Source organism: Choloepus didactylus, chromosome 14, assembly GCF_015220235.1.
Source record: "Choloepus didactylus isolate mChoDid1 chromosome 14, mChoDid1.pri, whole genome shotgun sequence".
Taxonomy (NCBI): domain Eukaryota; kingdom Metazoa; phylum Chordata; class Mammalia; order Pilosa; family Megalonychidae; genus Choloepus; species Choloepus didactylus.
In genome coordinates this window covers 52,526,376-52,550,099 of record NC_051320.1, presented here as the reverse complement: position 1 = coordinate 52,550,099, position 23,724 = coordinate 52,526,376, and the positions used below count along the sequence as shown (strand labels likewise).

Sequence of the window (23,724 nt, the reverse complement as noted above, 5' to 3'; positions counted from 1 at the left end):
GTTGTTACTTAACTGTCTCCTCCCTGTCTTATCTACTTTCTCCCCCAAGATGCTCAGCATATGAACAGTTAGGATTTTAAGTATGAGTGGCTAAGAATTATACAAAGCTAGTAATAGCAGATTGTTCACTACATTATTTTGGGGCAATAGTTTTTTCAAATTCCATAGAAATCTTTCTGGGAATGAAAGGGAATGTTGAAAGTTTAATTTGGGGATGGGGAAAGGTGTATTTTCAATATAGAAAAGGCTACAGTGTAATTTTATGGAAAAGAGACACTTAGCTTAAGAGCCATCAGTTTTCTGTTCAGCCCTCTCTCTCCATGCTGAACTTATTAGTGCCTACCTTAAAAACTGACATCCAAACTCAGGGCTCATAATAGGTGCTCAATATATATTTGTGGAGTGAATTAACAAAAACAAAAAGTTGATCTAATCTCATGGAATGGTGTAAAAGCAGGAAAAACGATATACTGTGTTAACATTCCATTCTTCAACTTCAGCAGAACAATGACAGAAAACTGAAAGGCATTAGATTCTGGAAGCCGAGTAATAAAATGTTCTCTTTTTAGATTTGGCAAGTATGCTGCTTTCTTCAGTCCAGCATTAGGCAGAAATCCGCAGTCACCAGTGGTAACCTGAGAGCTGCGGAGAGTTCAAATCTCACTCAAAACGATCTTATACCAAATCAAGTACACAAAGTACAATAATAATAAGGAGAAGCAAACTCTACACTCATGGTAAAAGGGAGGGAGAAGTGAGAGACATGTTGGCAAAGTGAAAAGAGCAGGGTATTTAAGTCAAAGAGTCTGGATTCAAATTCCACCTGCTCCCTAAGTAGTGATGTGGTTGTATGGCTCTCTGAGCCATAACTGCTTCATTTAGAAAATGGGGTTAACAATAACACGCAGTTCATAAGGCTGGGTGAGGCTCAAATGTGTGTGCTAAGTGCTATATAAACTAAAAGGTATAAAATAAAATCAGAATCTCCAGTTTAAATTTTGTTCCTCAATATTCAACTAAATATATACTTATAAATATAGAAACCAAAAATAAGTGAGGGGATGGCTGAATAATGCTGGAGTCTGCTCTGCTGACTAATTAGCAGGATGCCAAAGTTAAATTATAGCATTTGGAGAAAACAATATATTATAATTGTTAAGAAAACAAGTCCATTATCAAAATACCACATTTATTTACACCAATGGCCTCACAACATTAACAGTTAAATGGAGTAGCTAATAGACTTTATATCATAAGAAATGATTTGTAAAGCTGCTCTTTTCCTTGGATGCTAGAGCACAATCTTTCAATTTAATAGGACTCAGTAAAGCAAGTACCACTGCTTCTCTACATTGCTAAATTTTCTATGTCCAATCCCCAACTTTTCTCACTAAACTTTTTTGAATTATTTCAGGCGACCATCAAATATTTGCTTGGCATGAGATTTGTCATGATAGATTAAAAAAATATAGATAACATTTTTCGATAGTTTACCACCTGCCCAGGCATTATGCTAAGGGTTTTTTTTTCTTTATTTTTTCTTTTATTTTAAATTCAGTTTTATTGAAATATATTCACATACCATACAGTCATCCATGGTATACAATCAACTATTCACAGTACGATCATATAGTTACGCACTCATCACCACAATCTATTTCTGAACATTTTCCTTACATCAGAAAGAATCAGAATCAGAATAAAAAATAAAAGTAAAAAAAGAACACCCAAACCATCCCCCCCATCCCACTCTATTTGTCATTTAGTTTTTGTCCCCATTTTTCTACTCATCCATCCATACACTAGATAAAGGGAGTGTGATCCACAAGGTTTTCACAATCTCACTGTCTCCCCTTGTAATCTACATATTTATATAATTGCCTTCAGGAGTCCAGACTACTGGATTGGAGTTTGGTAGTTTCAGGTATTTACTTCTAGCTAATCCAATACATTAAAACCTAAGAGGTGTTATCTATATAGTGCATAAGAATGTCCACCAGAGTGACCTCTTGACTCCATTTGAAATCTCTCAGCCACTGAAACTATTTCACCTCATTTTGCATCCCCCTTTTGGTCAAGAAGATATTCTCAATCCCACGATGCCGGGTCCAGATTCATCCCTGGGAGTCATATCCTGTGTTGCCAGGGAGATTTACACCCCTGGGAGTCAGGTCCCATGCAGGGGGGAGGGCAGTGAGTTCACCTGCCGAGGTGACTCAGTTAGAGGGAGAGAGAGGGCCACATCTGAGCAACAAAGAGGTACTCAGGGGGAGACTCTTAGGCACAATTATATGCAAGTTTTATGCTAAGGGTTTTACATACAATATCTTGTTTAATTCTCATACAACACAATAATATATGCATTGTTGAAGTGAAGTGACTTACCCAAGTTGGTGAGCAGAGGAGTTAAGTTTCAAACTCAGATCTCTGCAATCCCCGAACCCATATTCTTAACTGTTACCTCCTGTTGCTTTCATATTTTAAGCTTAACTGGACCTCTAAATTAATTCCACTGCTGAAGTAATTATTTCTAAAGATTAGGCCACACAAAATTCACAGTAAATCTGCACAGGAATGAAACCAAAGTATGGAAAATGCCTCTATATAATCAGAAAGGTCAGTTCTTTGGGGGACCTCCCATTTATAGTATCCTGAATTCTTACAATTCTGTCCCAGGTCACCCAAGAATAATACCTTCTAGAGGCCGCATACTTGTAGACCATGAAACCAGGTTAAGATCTGGGAATATGAAATTGTACTTCAGCCCAAATTGTCACTTAACTTCCCAGGTAGCACCCAAGCAACTATAATGTATCTCAGAGATTTTAGTGCCGGCTCAGAGTTAATATGGCAAACACAGTGCTGTTCACTCACTGAGTATACCCAGCAGAGCCAGGTCATCACAAGGCTCATGGTGCATTAGTTAGATATAGTCCCTGCCCTAGATGGTTCACAGTCTACTTGGAATAATGAACAGATGTATTTTAATAGAGTATGGCATGTGCCCTGACAGAGGTACAGTCAGGATGCCATGGAAGCTGAGAACAAAGTAACTTAATTTTGCTTGGAGGATTCAGGGGTGCCTTCTCCAAAAACATAACATGAGCTGAATCTAGTGTGGGTCACAGAAACTGAGACTTCTGACTTAAGTTGGGCCTCCTTTTCCCTCCAAAATCACCCTCAAAACAACCAGTAGCACAAGAGACACAAACACAAACTCCATCTTTGATGAAATTTAAATACATGTGTAACACGGAGCCATACTAAGTGAAGATGCAAAGCAGATAAAGGAATTCTTACTGACCTGGCGGAACAAAGCAAAAAAAGCAGAGGGGATAACTAAGAGAAGCAAGCTGTATTGCTGCAGAAAAGCTAAGGAGGGTACAGGAATTAAATGCACAGGTACCATAAAAGCAGGAATGAGGCATAAGTTTGAAAGGGAGTTTGCTAGGAAGTGTGTATGTGAAGCACAGAGACAACCCCACCCCCCCCACCCCCGCCACCTCAGGTCCCAACCTCCTTCATTCCCACATGGGCAACTACATCCCACAGTCTCCCAGCTTCAGGAGACAGAAATAGGAGTCTCACAGAAAGGGAATCAGAAAGTCTTGGGACTCAGTGAAATCGGTACATTGGAGGGAATGGTAAGGCACTAAACTGAGAACAGGGAAAAGGCAAAAGGAAATGTACATAACAAGCACTGTATTCTAGTTGATGAAGTTGTATAATATGGGTATATGGGTATACAGGTTAACAATTCTGAAACAATTCTAAACAACTATTCATGTATACTGGAATTGGATGCAGATGGGGGGGCAGATTTCTCACTGCTGAAGTGGGAAGTTAAAGATTAACAAAGGGAGTAGGTTAGAATGATCCACATGGTAATGGATTAGAGTTGGAGACATCAGTATGAAATCATGTTTTGTTTAATAGATGCAGATGGTTACATATAGAAATATTTACAGATATGTATATATAAATGGTACATGTGTATACCATGTAGATTGAAAAGGCTGTGTCAATTGAGAAGGCCTAGAAGCAATGACATCCAGTAGTAAGGAGCATATCTAGTAGCCAGATCTTGGTTTCTAAAATCGTTAGCTAATAAAAGGAACCAGCACACTTTGGAGAAATGCCTGAGTCTAGGACTGAGGCAAGAAATATACAAGATAAGCCTGGAGCATCTCGCAGTTTCAGAAAGTAAGGAAGTGCTCAAAAAGAAAAAAAAAAAAAAAAACCACAATGATGGAGGCATGTCAAAGTGATATAGGAGCCAACTGAAGGTTCCTATTGTCCAAAACTAGAATAAATGGAGGAAAAGAGATAAGAATTCCAAATAATGTATATAAACATTCTACCCATAAGGAAGTGGACCATAACTCCCCATTGCTTAAGTGAGGGCTGGGCACCGTGATTCTCCTCCAAAGAGTATACAATGTAAAAGGAGGGGGGATAAAAGAGTAACTTCATAGTGGAGAAATCCAACAAACACTACTTCAGCCAGATAATCAAAATTAATATCAACAGTAATAAGTCATACTGAGGTGCCCTTGATAAGATGTGATGAGAACGGGCACTTAACCTCTGTGATCTTCCTCCCAAAGACACATTACTGCAGTCTAATCATGAGAAAACATTAGGCAAATACCAATTAAGGGGCATTCTATGAAATATATGACCAGTAATTCTCCAACCTGTGAAGGTCATCAGAAACAATAAAGTCTGAGAAACTGTCACAACCAAGAGTTGCCTAAGGAGACATGACTTCTACAAGTAATGCAGTATCCTGGATGAGATCTTGGAACAGAAAAGGGCATTAGCCAAAAAACAAACAAACAACAAAAACACCCAGAAAAACAGAGGAAATCTATTGAATAAAGTATGCATTTAAGTTAATAATAATATGTAAGTACTAGTTTATTAATTGCAACAAGGTACCATACTAATATAAGATGATAATAATAGGGGAAACCGGATGTGGGCTATAGAGAACTCTCTGTACAATCTTCACAATAGTTCTGACAATCTAACATTGTTTTAAAAAAATAAAGTTTATTTAAGAAAAAGATAATGGTACTACATTTTCCAGTTAATTTCTTCTGTAACTTTCCATTCTAAATTCAAAAGTTTCCAAACTTCAGAAAACTGAAGTGGTATAAAGGAGGAATAATATTATTTGGTTTAGTTAACATCTATAATTTCTTTAAATTCTAGAACTTTCTGAATTTTAGGCAACAACTTTCCCAGTGCTTTCAAAATGCCCCAGATCATTACGGAGGATCAATCAACAGGCAGTAGAAGGTGGGGTCCTTATCAGCAACCCAAAACTAATTTTGGCCAATTTAAACAAATAAATGGAGGATACAGGGCAATTCGCAGCATTTAAGGTACAGCTATCCAAACAGGATTTTAAGCAGGCAGCTCAAAGTCAGGCCTCAGGATATCCCACCTTCTCTTCCAAGAACTCTCTTGAGAGGAATCAGCTCTAGCTGACTTCCATTCTGGGGACTCTGCTCAAACTCAGATTCTCAAAACATGGATGTAGTGTGGGTGGCTTACTTTGAATCATATACTTACCTCCTGGCCAGAGGAAAGCCTATAGGCAAAGGGGGAGAGGGAGCTATCCCTCAAAACTAAGGTGCTATTTCTAGAAGAACAGGAAGCAGAACTGAGCAGACCAAAAAATCAGTAGTCCACCACAGAGTCCCTGCCTTCAAGGAACTTACAATCCAAAGAGGAAAGTCAGTGCAAGGAGGATATTTGGACCCAAACATCCTGAAATAAAAACACAGGTGGGAAACTACAAAGCAGGGAGGTGGGATGCTCAAGAATGGGATCTTCAAGGTCTGTCCTCAATATTGGAAGTATCATGATGGAGGACACAGAGTCAAACTGTAAGAGTTTCTGGGAAAACATCATCCAGTGATAAACAAATGTGAAGAAATCCAAATAGCATGCAAATCATCAGTGAAGAGAGTAGCCCATTTGGTCTACATGGATGGGTGGTGTGTGCGTTTTCTTATTTGCAAATCTTGTTTTAAGAGTGATTTTTTTTTTAGAACATGGTTACATCCATGAATGAAGAAAAGAAAGAAGTATGCTCAGTCTTAGGCATGTTTCCAGGGATCAGCTATAGTTATCTTGGTGATCAGCATTTCAGCTGTAGGCTTCTAGATGCACAATGAGCCTATTCTTAGAGTAGGAAGTTTCAGCTGCTTCAGGAAGCTTGTCTCCACCTCTCCTTCAGGCAAAGAGCTTTGGACACAGAAAAGATACTGACAAAGAACATTCCCAAGGCCCCAATTTAGGCTCCTGAAATGGCAGGAAAGAAAGGGCTTTTGCAGGCACCAGTTATCATCAGGCAAGTCAATGCTAAGGACCACTCAACAGTTCCCTGCCTCTCTAGCTCCTCCCCTAAACAAAAAGCTTTCATGTCATGTTAGGCAAATGTGCCAGTTTGAAACTGTTAGGGATCCCAGAAGAGCCTCAATCTTTTAACCCAATCTTGTTGGGAGGAACCTTTGACTGAGTGTTTCCATTGAGATGCAACTCACCCAACTTTGTGGGTGAGACCTTTGAATAAATTATTTCCATGGAGATGTGATCCCACCCATTCCAGGTGGGTCTTGATTAGTTCACTGGAGAACTTAAAAGAAGCTAAGAGCCGACACAGACCCAGACGCTTGGAGACGCTTGGAGATGCAGACAGAAGGACGTTTGGAGATGCTAAGCTAAGAGATGAAGCCCAGAATTTGCCACGGAGAAGCTAAGAGAGGACCCCCAGATGCTTAGAGAGAAACACCCTGGGAGAAAGAAGCAAGGACGCACAGGAGCCAAGAGAGAGGTGTGAAGACAGAAGCCCAAAGACAATTTGGAGCAAGTTTTTTGAAACACAACCTGGGAGTAAAGGACCAGCAGACACCAGCCCCATGCCTCCCCAGCTGACAGAGGTGTTTCAGATGCCATTGGCCATTCTTCAGTGAAGGTATCCTCTTGATGATACCTTAGTATGGACACTTTTATGGCCTTACAACTGTAAATTTGTAACCTAATAATTCCCCTTTATAAAAGCTAATCCATTCCGGTATTTTGTATAATGGCAGCTTTAGCAGACTGGAACAGTAGATAAGGCAGATAATTCAGGAGAACCAGCACCCTGTGTCACAATCCAACTTTCATGATAACTTAGAAGAAAAAATTTCCCTCTGATTATTCCATGAGTGATTTCAATGCCAAAGAGCCAGCTGGAGTAAGTGATTTTTCACATTTTTGACTACAGAATGGACCACAATTGGCAGAAATGCATCCCACAAGTCAGTCTCTAACCTACGATTTAGGCTTACATCAACAAATTCCTCCAAATTCCCAAGTGTTATTTTATCTGAGCAATTGCCTTATTCCTGGCATCCTAGCATGCCACTTCCTGTTCTGTACAGTGGAGGTGGGGACCATTTTGGCTAGTTGAATCAGCAAACTCGCTTAGAAATTAGCTTGGTAGAACTCTGACCCCAAATACCCTTACTATAATTTTAAAATAAATCATCCCAAAATGACAAAGCAGGACCAGGGCAGTAGACCCCTCACTGAATACTAAGAAGTTTAATGGAAAGGAAATTGCCAAAGCTACAGGGAAAATTGCTATTACAAAAATTGTATTCCAGATTTCAGAGCACAGGTCAATTATATTTCCTAAACATGTTCAAAGGATAGATAAAATGCCAGCCATGCTCTCTGTGTTTATATCTATTAATTTACTATTACCAATACTTGCTGAAAGTACCACAAGAGAATTCATGGAGCTCTATAGAGGGTTCTGCTCTTTTTCTTTCACAATCTTATTACTATTGCTATAAACTCCTCTATGATGCAGGCATTCAAGGAATGAATCAAAACTATTTTTTCATATCTAGGTTGTAGTAACTTCTCTGCCTTTTTACAGCTGTAAAGTCCTTGGGTTGCTGCTTCCTTTCAAAAAACAAATGAACAAAAAACAAAAACGTCATTCCCTAAATGAGGTCAAGTTTCCTTTTGACACATTGAAGGTACTCAACAAATGTCTGTCAAATTAATTAAAAATAAAGGTACCATTTACAAGTATTATGTACAATAATTTTGTCTATTTTAAAATGACTAACTCTTTTGGCTATACCCCCAACTTACATCACAGTCCCCCAACATACATTCATATGGCATACTGTGTAGAGAAGCTTGAACACAAGGAAAGGAATATGAAATATTTTCTTTAAAAGGCATTTATAATTATTTTGTAAAACCAATGTGTGTTTAGGAAGCATTATGTTACTAATCTTTTCAGTGGTGTTCAAGGTAATCATGTGGGTATGTAAACAGCAAAGAAATGGCTGAGAAGTGAATGATCATCTTCTTTTTTTTTTTTTTTTTTTTTTTTTTGGTAAAGTTTTCAGCAGAGATACTTGAGACTGAAAAAAAAATAATTTATAAATAGCTAAATAACCAAAACAACTTAACCTGCCTCTTTGTAAACTTTAGCTATGAGGAATTCTTCTGAGATATGGGAAGAGGGGGTTTTATAAAACACAATTTATCCTCCACTCTGAAATCACATCTTGGAGTTTGGGCTAGAAAGGGATTTGGAAAGTATCATCCAATAAAGCTTGAAAGTTTATAATGAGTGGGGATCCAAAACACTGAAAAGAGAGAGGGTTGAGTCCAGTTCCTTTTAATTCCCTCTTCCTGCATCTAACATATGCCCCTTCTCCTTGCAAGACTATGGTTTCTGGCCCTCACTTTCATCTAAGAATTAACTTAATTGCCACCTTGTACTAGAGGAACACGTGGTAGTCACAACTTGAAAGCAGACAGATACTTGCTATCCCGGAAGCTTCATAATGATGATGGGGTTGAATCAGCAAGACTTTGGATGCCAGAACAAAGAACAAGGGAACAAATGTGTTATGACCATTTGTGAAAATTATGCCAGCCCCACCAATAGTGCGTACTATGGCCCCTATGTGAAGTACATCTGGAGCTACATGTGGTTGCCTGATTGTCTTGCTCAATGCTTCCGCATATTTAGTAGAAACCAAGGATTTAAAACAGATTCCTCTTCATGTCAAAAACTAATGTCACTTTGTCCTCAAGATTATCATTTTTTTAAGCCTCTCATTTCTAAGAGAAGAAAGGGTACCTGTATATTTGTGTGCAAGTGCTCTTGCATGTGTGTGTGTGTGTGGTGGGAGGAGAATAACAAGGAGAAAGCAGAGGAGCCAACAGCCAATCCTGGCTTCTGTGTAACAAGGATGTCATTATCAGATGAGATGTCTAGGTGTAATGTGTCTTGCATAGGCTGCTCAGCAGAGTATTTCTGTTCCACTGCTTCTCCTCACACTGGACACAGAACAGCCCTATTTAGAGACAAAGAGGAGAGGTTTCAGAGGACAGCATATGGAATTATTCTGTGTCGTTGAGGCAGATTTGATCTTTGAGACTATTTAAAAATTCTAAGCCTGCAGCAATATAACTGGGTTATTTTCTCTTAATATTACTTCAAGGTAGGTCAGAGTCTACCATTTCCTTCAAAGACCTGGCAAAGGATTTCGCATTCCTTTATTTTAGCATTACTTCTATAAAACTCTAAAAAAAGAAATCCCTATATGAAGTCATGAATTTGGCTAGTGCATGCCTGATTTAATATAATTATGAAAAAATAATCTGTTTTTTTGCCCCCCGAGTCGTCAAAATAGCCTTCTATTTTAATGTGTTTTTAAATAAGCATCTTGATTCATTATTATTATACTGGAAAAATGAGAATTTTCTACCATTAAAAGGCTAGATTAAAATAAACAATATGTTTGCAGAGATATACTTGGCACATACAGGATCCTATCACATTCATAAGCAAGATAACACACAAAAAAATGCCTTTCTTACACCTTTGCTCACAGCGAAAGGATAAGGAATGATAGTAACCCAAAGTGAAAACTTACTAATATTGTAAAACTTGACTTCTAAAGTAAGGTACAAAAATTTTAAATAATAATCCTTTTCCAGTAAAATTAACGTATTTCATATATTGAAAGAATCAAATGACCTTTGTCTAGCTAAAGCTTCCTAATGAAGGAAAAACAACAGAAATGAATCACTCAAATGTTTCTGGGGAGCGAGATCAGGTAAAATGCTGTTTTATAACTAAGCACTTTGCATGTGAAGCTCATTTGATCCTCACAGCATCTGTAATTTTACAGATGGGCTAGGTGAGGCTCAGAGAAGAACTTAGATCAGATCACACAGTTAAAAAGAGCAGAGCCAGGACTAGACCCCAGATGAGTCTTACCTTCTGAACCATGCTGTCCCTGTGCTGCTTTTCAACCTGAATGCACACAGAAACAGCAGGAAAAATGGAGAAATCAGACTAAATCAGGTTACACAGGGAAACCTCAGAATGTTAATATTAACATTTTAAAAACTTGCATGGTTTTCTACACATGGTCAATAGTACTGGTTCTAAAAGACTTAGTTGTATTTCCAGAAAACAAAAAACAAACAAACAAAAAAAAACTGCTTTTCAGGAAGCCTCTTGGATGGCTCAGTATAAGTGAAACTCATTGTGATGTTGTTATCACCAAGAATCATTAAACTACACCGTAAGGAACAGACATAATACATGGCCTAGAGGATGGGAAAATGCAAACGGGACTCCCCATTTGATTGAAAATGCAAAGGGGACTCCCCATTTGATTGCATTTGATTGGAAAGAAAATGCAAGCACAAGGCCCACAGACTCCTTTCTCTCCTGCCAGTTGAGCCTCAAACCTCCACTGAGACCGTACACCACCTTGACTCTGACTGGCCTGAACCGAAACTTGCCAGGAACACATGACTCAGGGGTCTTCTCATTTTGTTTTGTTCTGTCGTGTTGTGTTGTGCTATGCTGTGTTTTGTAAAGACTTCTGATGGAAACCTGCTGCCTCTTGCTTCACTCTTCTACCCATGGGAAACTTCTGGTGACTAGAAAGCACATGGGCTACTAAAATATTGATATAATAAAAGAAAACTACTTTGGTCTCCTTGTAACATCTCCAACCTAAAAATTCCTAACTACAACTACTAGATTATAGATGATAATATTGATTCCTTTTTATTTCATCTCTCAATCCTTTCCTACATGTGCTGATTTAACAGTGAGAGTACATTTAGAACAGGGTGAAACCTACACATTTGGAGTCTCACAGACTTGAGCTCAGGTCCCAATTAAGCCTTCAGTGTGACCTCAGCAAGATACTTGGTCTTTCAGACTTTGTTTTCCCAAATGTAAAATAGTGGTAATGATAATATTATAACAGTAACACTACTTCACCTCTTACATATTAAATGGGAATATACATTTTAAAAAACACTTTACAAATTAAAAAGTATACAAATGATAATTATTATGATTATTCATTGTGCAAAAGTACAATGGGTGACAAAGATGAAAAAGGTAGTAACAAGTCTAAATATGACATAGTGAGAAAAGGTCCAGGAATAGGGTCTTAGAAAACATTACATCTTCTTCCAGCTCTACTATTAACTAGATGTATGGTACTGGACAAGGGATTTAACCTCTTTGGATAAACATTTCTTCATCTACCATAAATATAATGTGAATGGAAAAAGAGAAGAAAACCATGGGTCACACAATGGGCTAGAATTTTATAAATTCTCCCTCATTTAATCCAAATAGCAGGTTTCTCAAGAAGCATTATGATATCCACTGTTATAGATGAAGAGAAGTGAGAGACTGAGAAGTTAAGAAATATTACTTAGGGGTAAACTCACTGCCTTCCCCCTACATGGGACTTGACTCCCAGGGGTGTAAATCTCCCTGGCAATGTGGGACATGACTCCCAGGGATGAGCCTGGACCTGGCATCGTGGGATTGAGAAAATCTTCTTGACCAAAAAGGGGAAGAGAAACGAAACAAAATAAAGTTTCAGTGGTTGAAAGATTTCAAATGGAGTTGAGAGATCATTCTGGAGGTTATTCTTACATGTTATACAGATACACCTTTTTAGTTTTTAGTGTATTGGAATTGTTAGAAGGAAATGCCTGAAACTCTTGAACTGTAACCCAATAGCCTTGACGCTTGAAGACAATTGTACAACTATGTAGCTTACACGGTGTGACTGTGTGATTGTGTAAACCTTGTGGCTCATACTCCCTTTATCCAGTGTATAAGCAGATGAGTAGAAAACTAGGAACAAAAAGTAAATGAATAATAGGGGAGATGGAGGATGGGATGTTCTGGCTGTTCTTCTTTACTTGTATTTTTATTCTTTTTTTTTTTTTTTAGTAATGAAAATGTTAAAAATTGATTTCGGTGAATGCACAACTGTATGATGGTATTGTGAACAACTGATTGTACACTGTGGATGATTGTAGGGTATGTGAATATATCTCAATAAAACTGATTTGGAAAAAAAAAATAGAAAAACAACAGAAATATGCCTTAGAGCACACCGTGGTAGCCCAAAGTTCAAACCCTGTTCCGCTGACTCCAAACACCATGATCAACCTTGTAAAGCACCACAAAAAGAAAAGAATAGTGACCATGGCTTTGATCTAGGTGATTTCTAAGGGCTTATTTTAACTCTAACATAACACAATTCTTAAATTTGGTTAATTTTCCACTTGATGAAAAATAAAAGCCTATGGAACCCAGAGTTTTAACTGCATCTTCAGTTTCTACATGACCTCTTTTCACAAAAGCTTCCTTGTTTTTCAGACAGGCAGGCTGGCTATTAGTGGGCTGATCAAAGTTCTTTAGCTGTCCACTCCCAGCTCTTCTCTGGAGATGAACATGACTCATGTCATTGGGCTGTTTCAACTCATCTCCTCACAAACACAGGCCAATAACAGAAGGACAATCACACCACTGGTTTCCAACACTGTGAGTAAAAGCTGCCCACATATCCCCAGCTTCGTGGACAGAAAATAAACACAGCTCTCCCTCTCGCTAAAAGAAAATTGCTGAATTTATAGCATGGGACTTGCATGGTAACTACATTGAGAGGAGGGGGGGAGAAAACCTCTGAGGAATTCTCCTCTCTGACCAATGTCTGCGACAGAAGAAAAGCATTAGAGGATGGCTGCCTTGTGTTAACTACAAGGCTTCTAACTCCATTTTACTTCCACTGTTACTGATGTAATTGTGATTTCCTGCTGCATTTATAATTAAGAAAGAAACAGATGGTAATACTTAGTATTAAGCAATAAGGAGTGGCCATTAAAACAATCTAGAATGCCAGCAGTTGTATGTGATGTCAGAGGTTTAGTTTACCATAACCAAGTTTTATATCCATGGGAAAAAGGAAGAGAAATTAAGGCCTTCCCTCCCCCCACCCCCCACCCCCAAAACAAATCCATTCATATCACAGCTGTCCCCTCACTGAAGAGACTTCTCACATCACAAGCAGACTCCAACTTTTCATTGCTAGACAATGAAAAACACATCTTGGTTTTATCATAAATTGCCATCAAAATGGCAAAACATGAAATTCAAGATGGAACATTTGCCAAGCTATGGACATGCTGTTGGGGTGGCACTAGAAAATCACTAAAATCACACTTGGGGGGTGGGGCAGACTGAGGCTAGATGGATGAATTCAAGAATACTGTAGGAACATGGTCAGCAGCCCAGATCTCCTACAGAAAGTAAGGGGCTATTAAATTGTGATACAAAAACAAGACAAAACAAACCCCCTTCCCCCACTAAAAATATATTTGTATAAAACTGAAAAGACAAATGGCTATATAATTTTTCCAATCAGACATTCCATTGTCCAATCACAACGTCAACAAGCTATTAGTAACCTCTTCCCCTTCCTCCAACTTACATGTGGGAAAGCTTTTGCCCTTAGTAATCTGAACTTCCTATATAATTTCTCAGCCCTCAAACTTGCCTTCAGATTCTTCTTTGAGGCAATTTCATCTCACTGGAATTAAACCATGTCTCATAGGGATCCAGTTACCAGTGTGGAGAAATCATTGTCTAAACCAACACACCTATCCAGGCAGCAGCTCTGACTCTCATCAGTCTCTTCCATCTTCCTTACAGTTTCTGTCACACGCCAACCTCCAGTCTAAATTACTAAACTTGTAAGATGCATGGCAGCAGAATGGCTTCACCCTGAGAACATCCCAAGGCAGCTAATCATAATTCCTTCCAGTTATGAATAGTTCTATACATTACCAAATAATGAGGAACACATCTTAAGAATTCTGAAATACCTTACACTGGTAGAACATTCTATTCCCTACTTCCCATGCCCAAAACACACACACACACACACACACACACACACACACACACACACACTGACCAATCAAATAAAAAGGTAGTATAGAATGAAGGAAGTACAGGGGTAGGTGGAGCTTAGGAACCATTGGCAAAAATACTGAAAATCTGTGAACTCATTTTCCAACTAGAGGATCCTTAAGAAAATGTTCTTAATGTTCAGAGCCTCTGATTATGTGACAATAGTTACACTTGAGATTCATTAAGTCACAATCATCAGAAAAGCAAATGGAAGACAATTCATACTGAAACTTTTGCCAACATTTTCCAACCAATGGCACATTTATTAACTGTAGGATAGGACTCAACAAGTCTTTTCTCATAACCTGCACAGACTACAGTAGGAGAACCCTAAAATTGAGAAAAGGGAATGCCAGCATCCACATTGCCTGGAATAACTCTTAGATTTAGCTAAATACTAGGCATAAGGCCCTGGACAGGCTATGAACAGCACATCAAAAGAAATACCGATAATAGCTGCAGCGCTGGCTAAATACTGAAGTCATGAAAAGTAGTGATTGGCTCCGTTTTCAAAGTCCTATATATCCCCATCTTTTGGCAGAGGATGCTAGTTAGTTACCAACTCTGTTTTCCTCTTCTTCTACCGTATTAATGACAGAATTATAGCTGAGTACACTGTATATGGCTACTCAGCTAGACTATGTTTTCCAGCCTCCCTTTCACTTAGGCATGGTGGTGTTTTAAGCCTCATCAATGGTTTATGAATGAAAGTGACATACGCCACGTCCAGCTCTGGCCTTGAAGATGACCATGTTCTCTTTCCCTTTTCCAGTTGACAAATCAGCTTCTACAATGCAGATAATGACAGGGTTCTAGGTGACAGTAGAGCAAGGAAATGGAAGAACCTGGTCCCTGAAGGAACATGGGTAGCAGAGATAATCAACAGACAGGACACTCACACCAGGACTGTTAAATGAACAATAAATGAGCTTCTTTGCTATTTGAGCCACATTATTGGGTCTTTTTGTTACAGCAGCTTAGACTTTACCATAACTAGTATATGCACCAAATAGGAATAAAATATATTAAGAATACAAATATACTATGAATGTAATCTCATTGGTCAACATTTGTTTTCCATAACTACTGCACTCCCTTTATCAATCTACCTTGGAAAATTCTCCTTCTAAATTTCTTTGGCATTTTCTCATAGGCACAGAGACGTGAGTAAGAGCAGTTTTGTCATTTTGATATCCTAGAAATTTTCAATAGCTCCTAAGCAAACATATAAAGGGTACCTTTTATATGCCTATTTCTATGCTAAGTGCTGGGGAATAGGAGGGTGGGAGGTGGTACAGAAATCTCTGACATAGACTTTTATTCCTGTAGATCTATTCTAAGTTCATAGCATCATCTCTTTTATCCACACAGTCTTTTTTTTTTTTTTTTTTAATATTTTTTCTGAGCTTGTGATTTTGGTAGAGAAAGGTAGCACTATCTATATTACATGAGAGGAAACTAAGACTCAGAGAAGTTAATATGATTCCCAAGGAATACAAAGCTATTCCAAGACAAATTTCACTGTTTTTCCTCTCATTGTCTAGGCCATTGTTCTTAAAGTGTGGTCCGTGGGTGCTTCTATAAAACACAAAGTCCAGGTCTCCCCTCCATATATGAATCAGAATTGGCTGGGGGCATGGTAGGAATCTGTATTTCTCACAAGTGTCCCAAACTATTCACATGCAAATTAAGCAAAGCACTGTTCTAGACAGTGGCCATACCCTATGCCAGCTCAGCAACATCTCATTAGCGTGTGAGAAGAAAATTCATTTCTTTTTTTTTTTTAATCTTCATTTTATTGAGATATATTCACATACCACGCAGTCATACAAAACAAATCGTACTTTCGATTGTTTACAATACCATTACATAGTTGTACATTCATCACCCAAATCAATCCCTGACACCTTCATTAGCACACACACAAAAATAACAAGAATAATAATTAGAGTGAAAAAGAGCAATTGAAGTAAAAAACAACACTGGGTACCTTTGTCTGTTTGTTTCCTTCCCCTATTTTTCTACTCATCCATCCATAAACTAGACAAAGGGGACTGTGGTCCTTATGGCTTTCCCAATCCCATTGTCACCCCTCATAAGCTACATTTTTATACAACTGTCTTCGAGATTCATGGGTTCTGGGTTGTAGTTTGATAGTTTCAGGTATCCACCACCAGCTACCCCAATTCTTTAGAACCTAAAAAGGGTTGTCTAAAGTGTGCATAAGAGTGCCCACCAGAGTGACCTCTCAGCTCGTTTTGGAATCTCTCTGCCACTGAAGCTTATTTCATTTCCTTTCACATCCCCCTTTTGGTCAAGAAGATGTTCTCCGTCCCACGATGCCAGGTCTACATTCCTCCCCGGGAGTCGTATTCCACGTTGCCAGGGAGATTCACTCCCCTGGGTGTCTGATCCCACGTAGCGGGGAGGGCAGTGATTTCACCTTTCAAGTTGGCTTAGCCAGAGAGAGAGGGCCACATCTGAGCAACAAAGAGGCATTCGGGAGGAGGCTCTTAGGCACAACCATAGGGAGGCCTAGCCTCTCCTTTGCAGCAACTGTCTTCCCAAGGGTAAAACCTGTGGTAGAGGGCTCAACCCATCAAACCACCAGTCCCCTATGTCTGTGGTCATGTTAGCAACCATGGAGGTGGGGTAGGCGAATACCCCTGCATTCTCCACAGGCTCCTCAAGGGGGCACTACATCTTTTTTTTTTTTTCCTTGTTTTTCTTTTTTTTTTTTTTTAACTTTCCCTTCTTTTTTCAATCAACTGTATGAAAAAAAAAGTTAAAAAGAAAACAAACATACAATAAAAGAACATTTCAAAGAGACCATAACAAGGGAGTAAGAAAAAGACAACTAACCTAAGATAACTGCTTAACTTCCAACATGTTCCTACTTTACCCCAAGAAAGTTACCTAATATAACAACATTTCTGTGAACTTGCTCCTACTATATCCATCAGAAATTAACAGACTATAGTCATTCCTGGGCATCCCCAGAACATTAAATAGCTTATCTGTTCTTCTTGGATTATTGTTCCCCCTTCCTTAATTGCTCTCTACTGCTAGTTCCCCTACATTCTACATTATAAACCATTTGTTTTACATTTTTCAAAGTTCACATTAGTGGTAGCATATATTTCTCTTTTTGTGCCTGGCTTATTTCGCTCAGCATTATGTCTTCAAGGTTCATCCATGTTGTCATATGTTTCACGAGGTTGTTCCTTCTTACTGCCGCGTAGTATTCCATAGTGTGTATATACCACATTTTATTTATCCACTCATCTGTTGAAGGACATTTGGGTTGTTTCCATCTCTTGGCAATTGTGAATAATGCTGCTATGAACATTGGCGTGCAGATATCTGTTCGTGTCACTGCTTTCCGATCTTCCGGGTATATACCAAGAAGTGCAATCGCTGGATCAAATGGTAACTCTATATCTAGTTTTCTAAGGAACTGCCAGACTGACTTCCCGAGTGGATGAACCATTATACAGTCCCACCAACAATGAATAAGAGTTCCAATTTCTCCACATCCCCTCCAGCATTTGTAGTTTCCTGTTTGTTTAATGGCAGCCATTCTAACTGGTGTAAGATGGTATCTCATTCTGGTCTTAATTTGCATCTCTCTAATAGCTAGTGAAGCTGAACATTTTTTCATGTGTTTCTTGGCCATCTGTATTTCCTCTTCAGAGAACTGTCTTTTCATATCTTTTGCCCATTTTATAATTGGACCGTCTGTACTATTGTCATTGAGTTGTAGGATTTCTTTATATATGCAAGATATCAGTCTTTTGTCAGATACATGGTTTCCAAAAATTTTTTCCCATTGAGTTGGCTGCCTCTTTACCTTTTTGAGAAATTCCTTTGAGGTGCAGAAACTTCTAAGCTTGAGGAGTTCCCATTTATCTATTTTCTCTTTTGTTGCTTGTGCTTTGGGTGTAAAGTCTAGGAAGTGGCCGCCTAATACAAGGTCTTGAAGATGTTTTCCTACATTATCTTCTAGGAGTTTTATGGTACTTTCTTTTATATTGAGATCTTTGGTCCATTTTGAGTTAATTTTTGTGTAGGGGGTGAGGTAGGGGTCCTCTTTCATTCTTTTGGATATGGATATCCAACTCTCCCAGCCCCATTTGTTGAAAAGACCATTATGACTCAGTTCAGTGACTTTGGGGGCCTTATCAAAGATCAGTCGGCCATAAATCTGAGGGTCTATCTCTGAATTCTCAATTCGATTCCATTGATCTATATGTCTATCTTTGTGCCAGTACCATGCTGTTTTGGCAACTGTGGCTTTATAATGAGCTTCAAAGTCAGGGAGTGTAAGTCCTCCCACTTCGTTTTTCTTTTTTAGGGTGTCTTTAGCAATTCGAGGCATCTTCCCTTTCCAAATAAATTTGATAACTAGCTTTTCCAAGTCTGCAAAGTAGGTTGTTGGAATTTTGATTGGGATTGCATTGAATCTGTAGATGAGTTTGGGTAGAATTGACATCTTAATGACATTTAGCCTTCCTATCCATGAACATGGAATATTTTTCCATCTTTTAAGGTCCCCTTCTATTTCTTTTAGTAGAGTTATGTAGTTTTCTTTGTATAGGTCTTTTACATCTTTGGTTAAGTTGATTCCTAGGTACTTGATTTTTTTAGTTGCTATTGAAAATGGTATCTTTTTCTTGAGTGTCTCTTCAGTTTGTTCATTTCTAGCATATAGAAACATTACTGACTTATGTGCATTAATCTTGAATCCCGCTACTTTGCTAAATTTGTTTATTAGCTCTAGTAGCTGTATCGTCGATTTCTCAGGGTTTTCTAGATATAAGATCATATCATCTGCAAACAATGACAGTTTTACTTCTTCTTTCCCAATTTGGATGCCTTTTATTTCTTTGTCTTGCCGGATTGTCCTGGCTAGCACTTCCAGCACAATGTTGAATAACAGTGGTGATAGCGGGCATCCTTGTCTTGTTCCTGATCTTAGAGGGAAGGCTTTCAGTCTCTCACCATTGAGTACTATGCTGGCTGTGGGTTTTTCATATATGCTCTTTATCATGTTGAGGAAGTTTCCTTCAATTCCTACCTTTTGAAGTGTTTTTATCAAAAACGGATGTTGGATTTTGTCAAATGCTTTTTCAGCATCTATTGAGATGATCAATTGATTTTTCCCTTTTGACTTGTTAATGCGTTGTAATACATTGATTGATTTTCTTATGTTGAACCATCCTTGCATGCCTGGAATAAACCCCACTTGGTCATGGTGTATGATTTTTTTAATGTGTCTTTGGATTCGATTTGCAAGTATTTTGTTGAGGATTTTTGCATCTATATTCATTAGGGAGATTGGCTGGTAGTTTTCCTTTTTTGTAGCATCTTTGCCTGGTTTTGGTATTAGATTGATGTTAGCTTCATAAAATGAGTTAGGTAGTGTTCCATTTTCTTCAATGTTTTGAAAGAGTTTGAGCAAGATTGGTGTCAGTTCTTTCTGGAAAGTTTGGTAGAATTCCCCTGTGAAGCCATCTGGACCTGGGCATTTATTTGTGGGAAGATTTTTGATGACTGATTGGATCTCTTTGCTTGTGATGGGTTGGTTGAGGTCTTCTATTTCTTCTCTGGTCAGTCTAGGTTGTTCATATGTTTCCAGGAAATTGTCCATTTCCTCTACATTATCCAGTTTGTTGCCATACAGTTGTTCATAATATCCTCTTATAATTTTTTTTAATTTCTTCAGGATCTGCAGTTATGTCACCTTTTTCATTCATTATTTTGTTTATATGGGTCTTCTCTCTTTTTGATTTTGTCAGTCTAGCTAGGGGCTTGTCAATCTTGTTGATCTTCTCAAAGAACCAACTTTTGGTGATATTTATCCTCTCTATTGTTTTTTTGTTCTCTATGTCATTTATTTCTGCTTTAATCCTTGTTATTTCTTTCTTGTACTTGGTTTAGGATTGGTTTGCTGTTCATTTTCTAGCTTCTTCAGTTGATCCATTAGTTCTTTGATTTTGGCTCTTTCTTCCTTTTTAATATATGCGTTTAGTGCTATAAATTTCCCCCTTAGCACTGCTTTTGCTGCATCCCATAGGTTTTGGTATGTTGTGTTCTCATTTTCATTCGTCTCTATATATTTAGCAATTTCTCTTGCTATTTCTTCTTTAACCCACTGATTGTTTAGGAGTGTGTTGTTTAACCTCCAGGTATTTGTGAATTTTCTAAGTCTCTGATGGTTATTGACTTCTAATTGTATTCCATTGTGGTCAGAGAATGTGCTTTGAATAATTTCAATCTTTTTAAATTTATTGAGGCTTGTTTTATGTCCCAGCATATGATCTATTCTGGAGAAAGTTCCATGAGCACTAGAAAAGTATGTGTATCCTGGTGATTTGGGATGTAATGTTCTATATATGTCTGTTAAATCTAATTCATTTATCAGATTGTTTAGGTTTTCAATTTCCTTATTGGTCTTCTGTCTGGTTGAGCTATCTATAGGAGAGAGTGATGTGTTGAAGTCTCCCACAATTGTGGAAACATCAATTGCTTCCTTTAGTTTTGCCAGTGTTTCTCTCATGTATTTTGTGGCACCTTGATTGGGTGCATAGACATTTACGATTGTTATTTCTTCTTGCTGAATTGCCCCTTTTATTAGTATGTAGTGGCCTTCTTTGTCTCTCAAAACATCCCTGCATTTGAAGTCTATTTTATCTGAGATTAATATTGCTACACCTGCTTTCTTTTGGCTGTAGCTTGCATGAAATATTTTTTTCCATCCTTTCACTTTCAGTTTCTTTGTGTCCCTGTGTCTAAGATGAGTCTCTTGTATGCAACATATTGATGGTTCATTTTTTTTGATCCATTCTGCGAATCTATATCTTTTAATTGGGGAGTTTAATCCATTTACATTCAACGTTATAACCGTGAAGGCATTTCTTGAATCAGCCATCTTATCCTTTGGTTTATGTTTGTCATATTTTTCCCCTCTGTCTATTAATATCCTTTATTGTACCCATACCGAATCTCTTTAGTACTGAACCTTTCTCCAAGTCTCTCTGTCCTTTCTTTGTTTCTCTGTCTGTAGGGCTCCCTTTAGTATCTCCAGTAGGGCAGGTCTCTTGTTAGCAAATTCTCTCAGCATTTGTTTGTCTGTGAAAAATTTAAGCTCTCCCTCAAATTTGAAGGAGAGCTTTGCTGGATAAAGTATTCTTGGCTGGAAATTTTTCTCACTCAGAATTTTAAATATATCGTGCCACTGCCTTCTCGCCTCCATGGTGGCTGCTGAGTAGTCACTACTTAGTCTTATGCTGTTTTCTTTGTATGTTGTGAATTGCTTTTCTCTTGCTGCTTTCAGAACTTGCTCCTTCTCTTCTGTGTTTGACAGTGTGATCAGTATATGTCTCGGAGTGGGTTTATTTGGATTTATTCTATTTGGAGTTCGCTGAGCATTTATGATTTGTGTATTTATGTTGTTTAGAAGATTTGGGAAGTTTTCCCCAACAATTTCTTTGAATACTCTTCCTAGACCTTTACCCTTTTCTTCCCCTTCTGGGACACCAATGAGTCTTATATTCGGACGTTTCATATTATCTATCACATCCCTGAGGTCCGTTTTGATTTTTTCAATTTTTTTCCCCATTCTTTCTTTTATGCTTTCATTTTCCATTCTGTCATCTTCTAGGTCACTGATTCGTTGTTCAACTTCCTCTAGTCTTGTACTATGAGTGTCCAGAATCTTTTTAATTTGGTCAACAGTTTCTTTAATTTCCATAAGATCATCCATTTTTTTATTTAGTCTTGCAATGTCTTCTTTATGCTCTTCTAGGGTCTTCTTGATTTCCTTTGTATCCCGTACTAGGGTCTCATTGTTCATCTTTAGTTCTTTGAGTAGCTGCTCTAGGTGCTGTGTCTCTTCTGGTCTTTTGATTTGGGTGCTTGGGCTTGGGTTCTCCATATCGTCTGGTTTTTTCATATGCTTTATAATTTTCTGTTGTTTTTGGCCTCATGGCATTTGCTGAACTTGATAGGGTTCTTTTAGGATGTGTGGACCAATTGAAGTCCTTGTCTCTGATTTATCAGATCTACAGCTTCGTGGAGTACACTTTCTCTAACTAACCAGCCGGTGGCGTCCACGAGCCACCTGTTCTCCACAAGCCAGTTCTCCCCTGTTTAGCCTTTTTGGTGAGTGGGGGAGTGAGTCTTGTGGGGTCCAATTGGTGTACCAAGCTTGCGTGTGTAGTTGGTGTTGCCTGCCCTGTATATGGGGCGTGTTTCTGGGCAGTCAGGGAGGGGGGGTAGGTCTAACAATCAAATCTCCCTGGTGATCCTGGAGTTTTAAAGCTGCTGCAATAGTCTAATCCTTCAGTTCAGTCCTGCCACAGTTTGTCTCTGCCACTGACCCACAAGTCCTTGGTATTGGCGTATGGCTCCTGAGACTTGCAAGTGGGCCCCTCTTCCAGGCCGTGCACCCCGGGTCCTCTGTTGAGGGATGACTGTGCTGTGTCACAGGTGAGTGCCGTCCCCCCAGGGCAGTTCTGGGATGCTGGGCTGTGTAGGGAGGCTCCCAGTCTGCTGAAATGATGGCTGAATGGGGCTTTGTTAATTCACACTGCTCCACCTTCCCAGCTCTGGGACAATCAGCTGAGGTTGCAGGGAAGGCTAATGTCCACGCCCAGTTTTGTGGAGTGTGCCTGTTATTTGAAGCACTTCCGTCACACTGGGTTGTCTGGGGCAGCTCTGGGTTATGGGGCTGGCAATGGGCAGGAGTGTTTCCTGTCCACCAGGATGATGGCTGTGAGCGGACACCCCCCTTTTCTTGGGAAGTTGTGGTGTTTAGTGAATTTTCTCAGCCACTGGATTATTGCGTTTTGTCTCAGAGCTCTCTTAGTTCTGCTCTTGACTTGACCTGCCCAAATTGCAAGTCTTTGAAGCTTTCTGTATTGGGCTTCTTAGAGTAATTGTTTTAGAAAAAGAAAAAAGGATTAAAAAAAAAAAAAAAAAAAAAAGGGCCCTCCTCAGAGATCTAATGGGTTATTGAAATGTTAAGAGACAAAGCAACCAGGGCCATTAGTCCACAGGGCAGAGAGATTAGCTTTTCTTCGGGATTTGCATATGCGCCTCAGGGCCTGAGCTCGGGCCTGAGCTCTGCCCTTCCCCTTTCTATGTTCACCAGAACTCCAAAAATCCTCCGCTTTTATTTTGGAGTTTTTCGTGTTGTTTTTTTTCTCTATGCCTGTCTCCTCTCTGCTGGGCTGGCTGCTCTCAGATTCTCTGGTGTCTGGTCTCAGTCTTTCTATGGTTGGAGTTTGGATCAGTAGAATGAGTTTCCGATAAGGGGTGCCACTGCAGTTCTCCCTTCTCCTTCCCGGAGCTGACAGCCCCTCCTCCCATGGGAGTGAGCCTGG

General features: G+C 38.9%; 1 protein-coding gene across 2 annotated transcripts in view; it reads right to left on the bottom strand.

The window, feature by feature from the left end:
* The window catches only part of CPQ (carboxypeptidase Q), a 533,282-nt gene that overhangs the window by 240,572 nt on the left and 268,986 nt on the right, over positions 1 to 23,724 (bottom strand). Inside the window, exon 5 of one of the 2 annotated variants that reach the window (XM_037802736.1) lies at positions 10,316 to 10,351. The exons of the other annotated variant lie outside the window; for it this stretch is intronic. Coding sequence (XP_037658664.1) covers positions 10,316 to 10,351 — 36 coding nt within the window. The remainder of the gene's footprint in view (positions 1 to 10,315; positions 10,352 to 23,724) is intronic. 2 annotated transcript variants of the gene reach the window in all.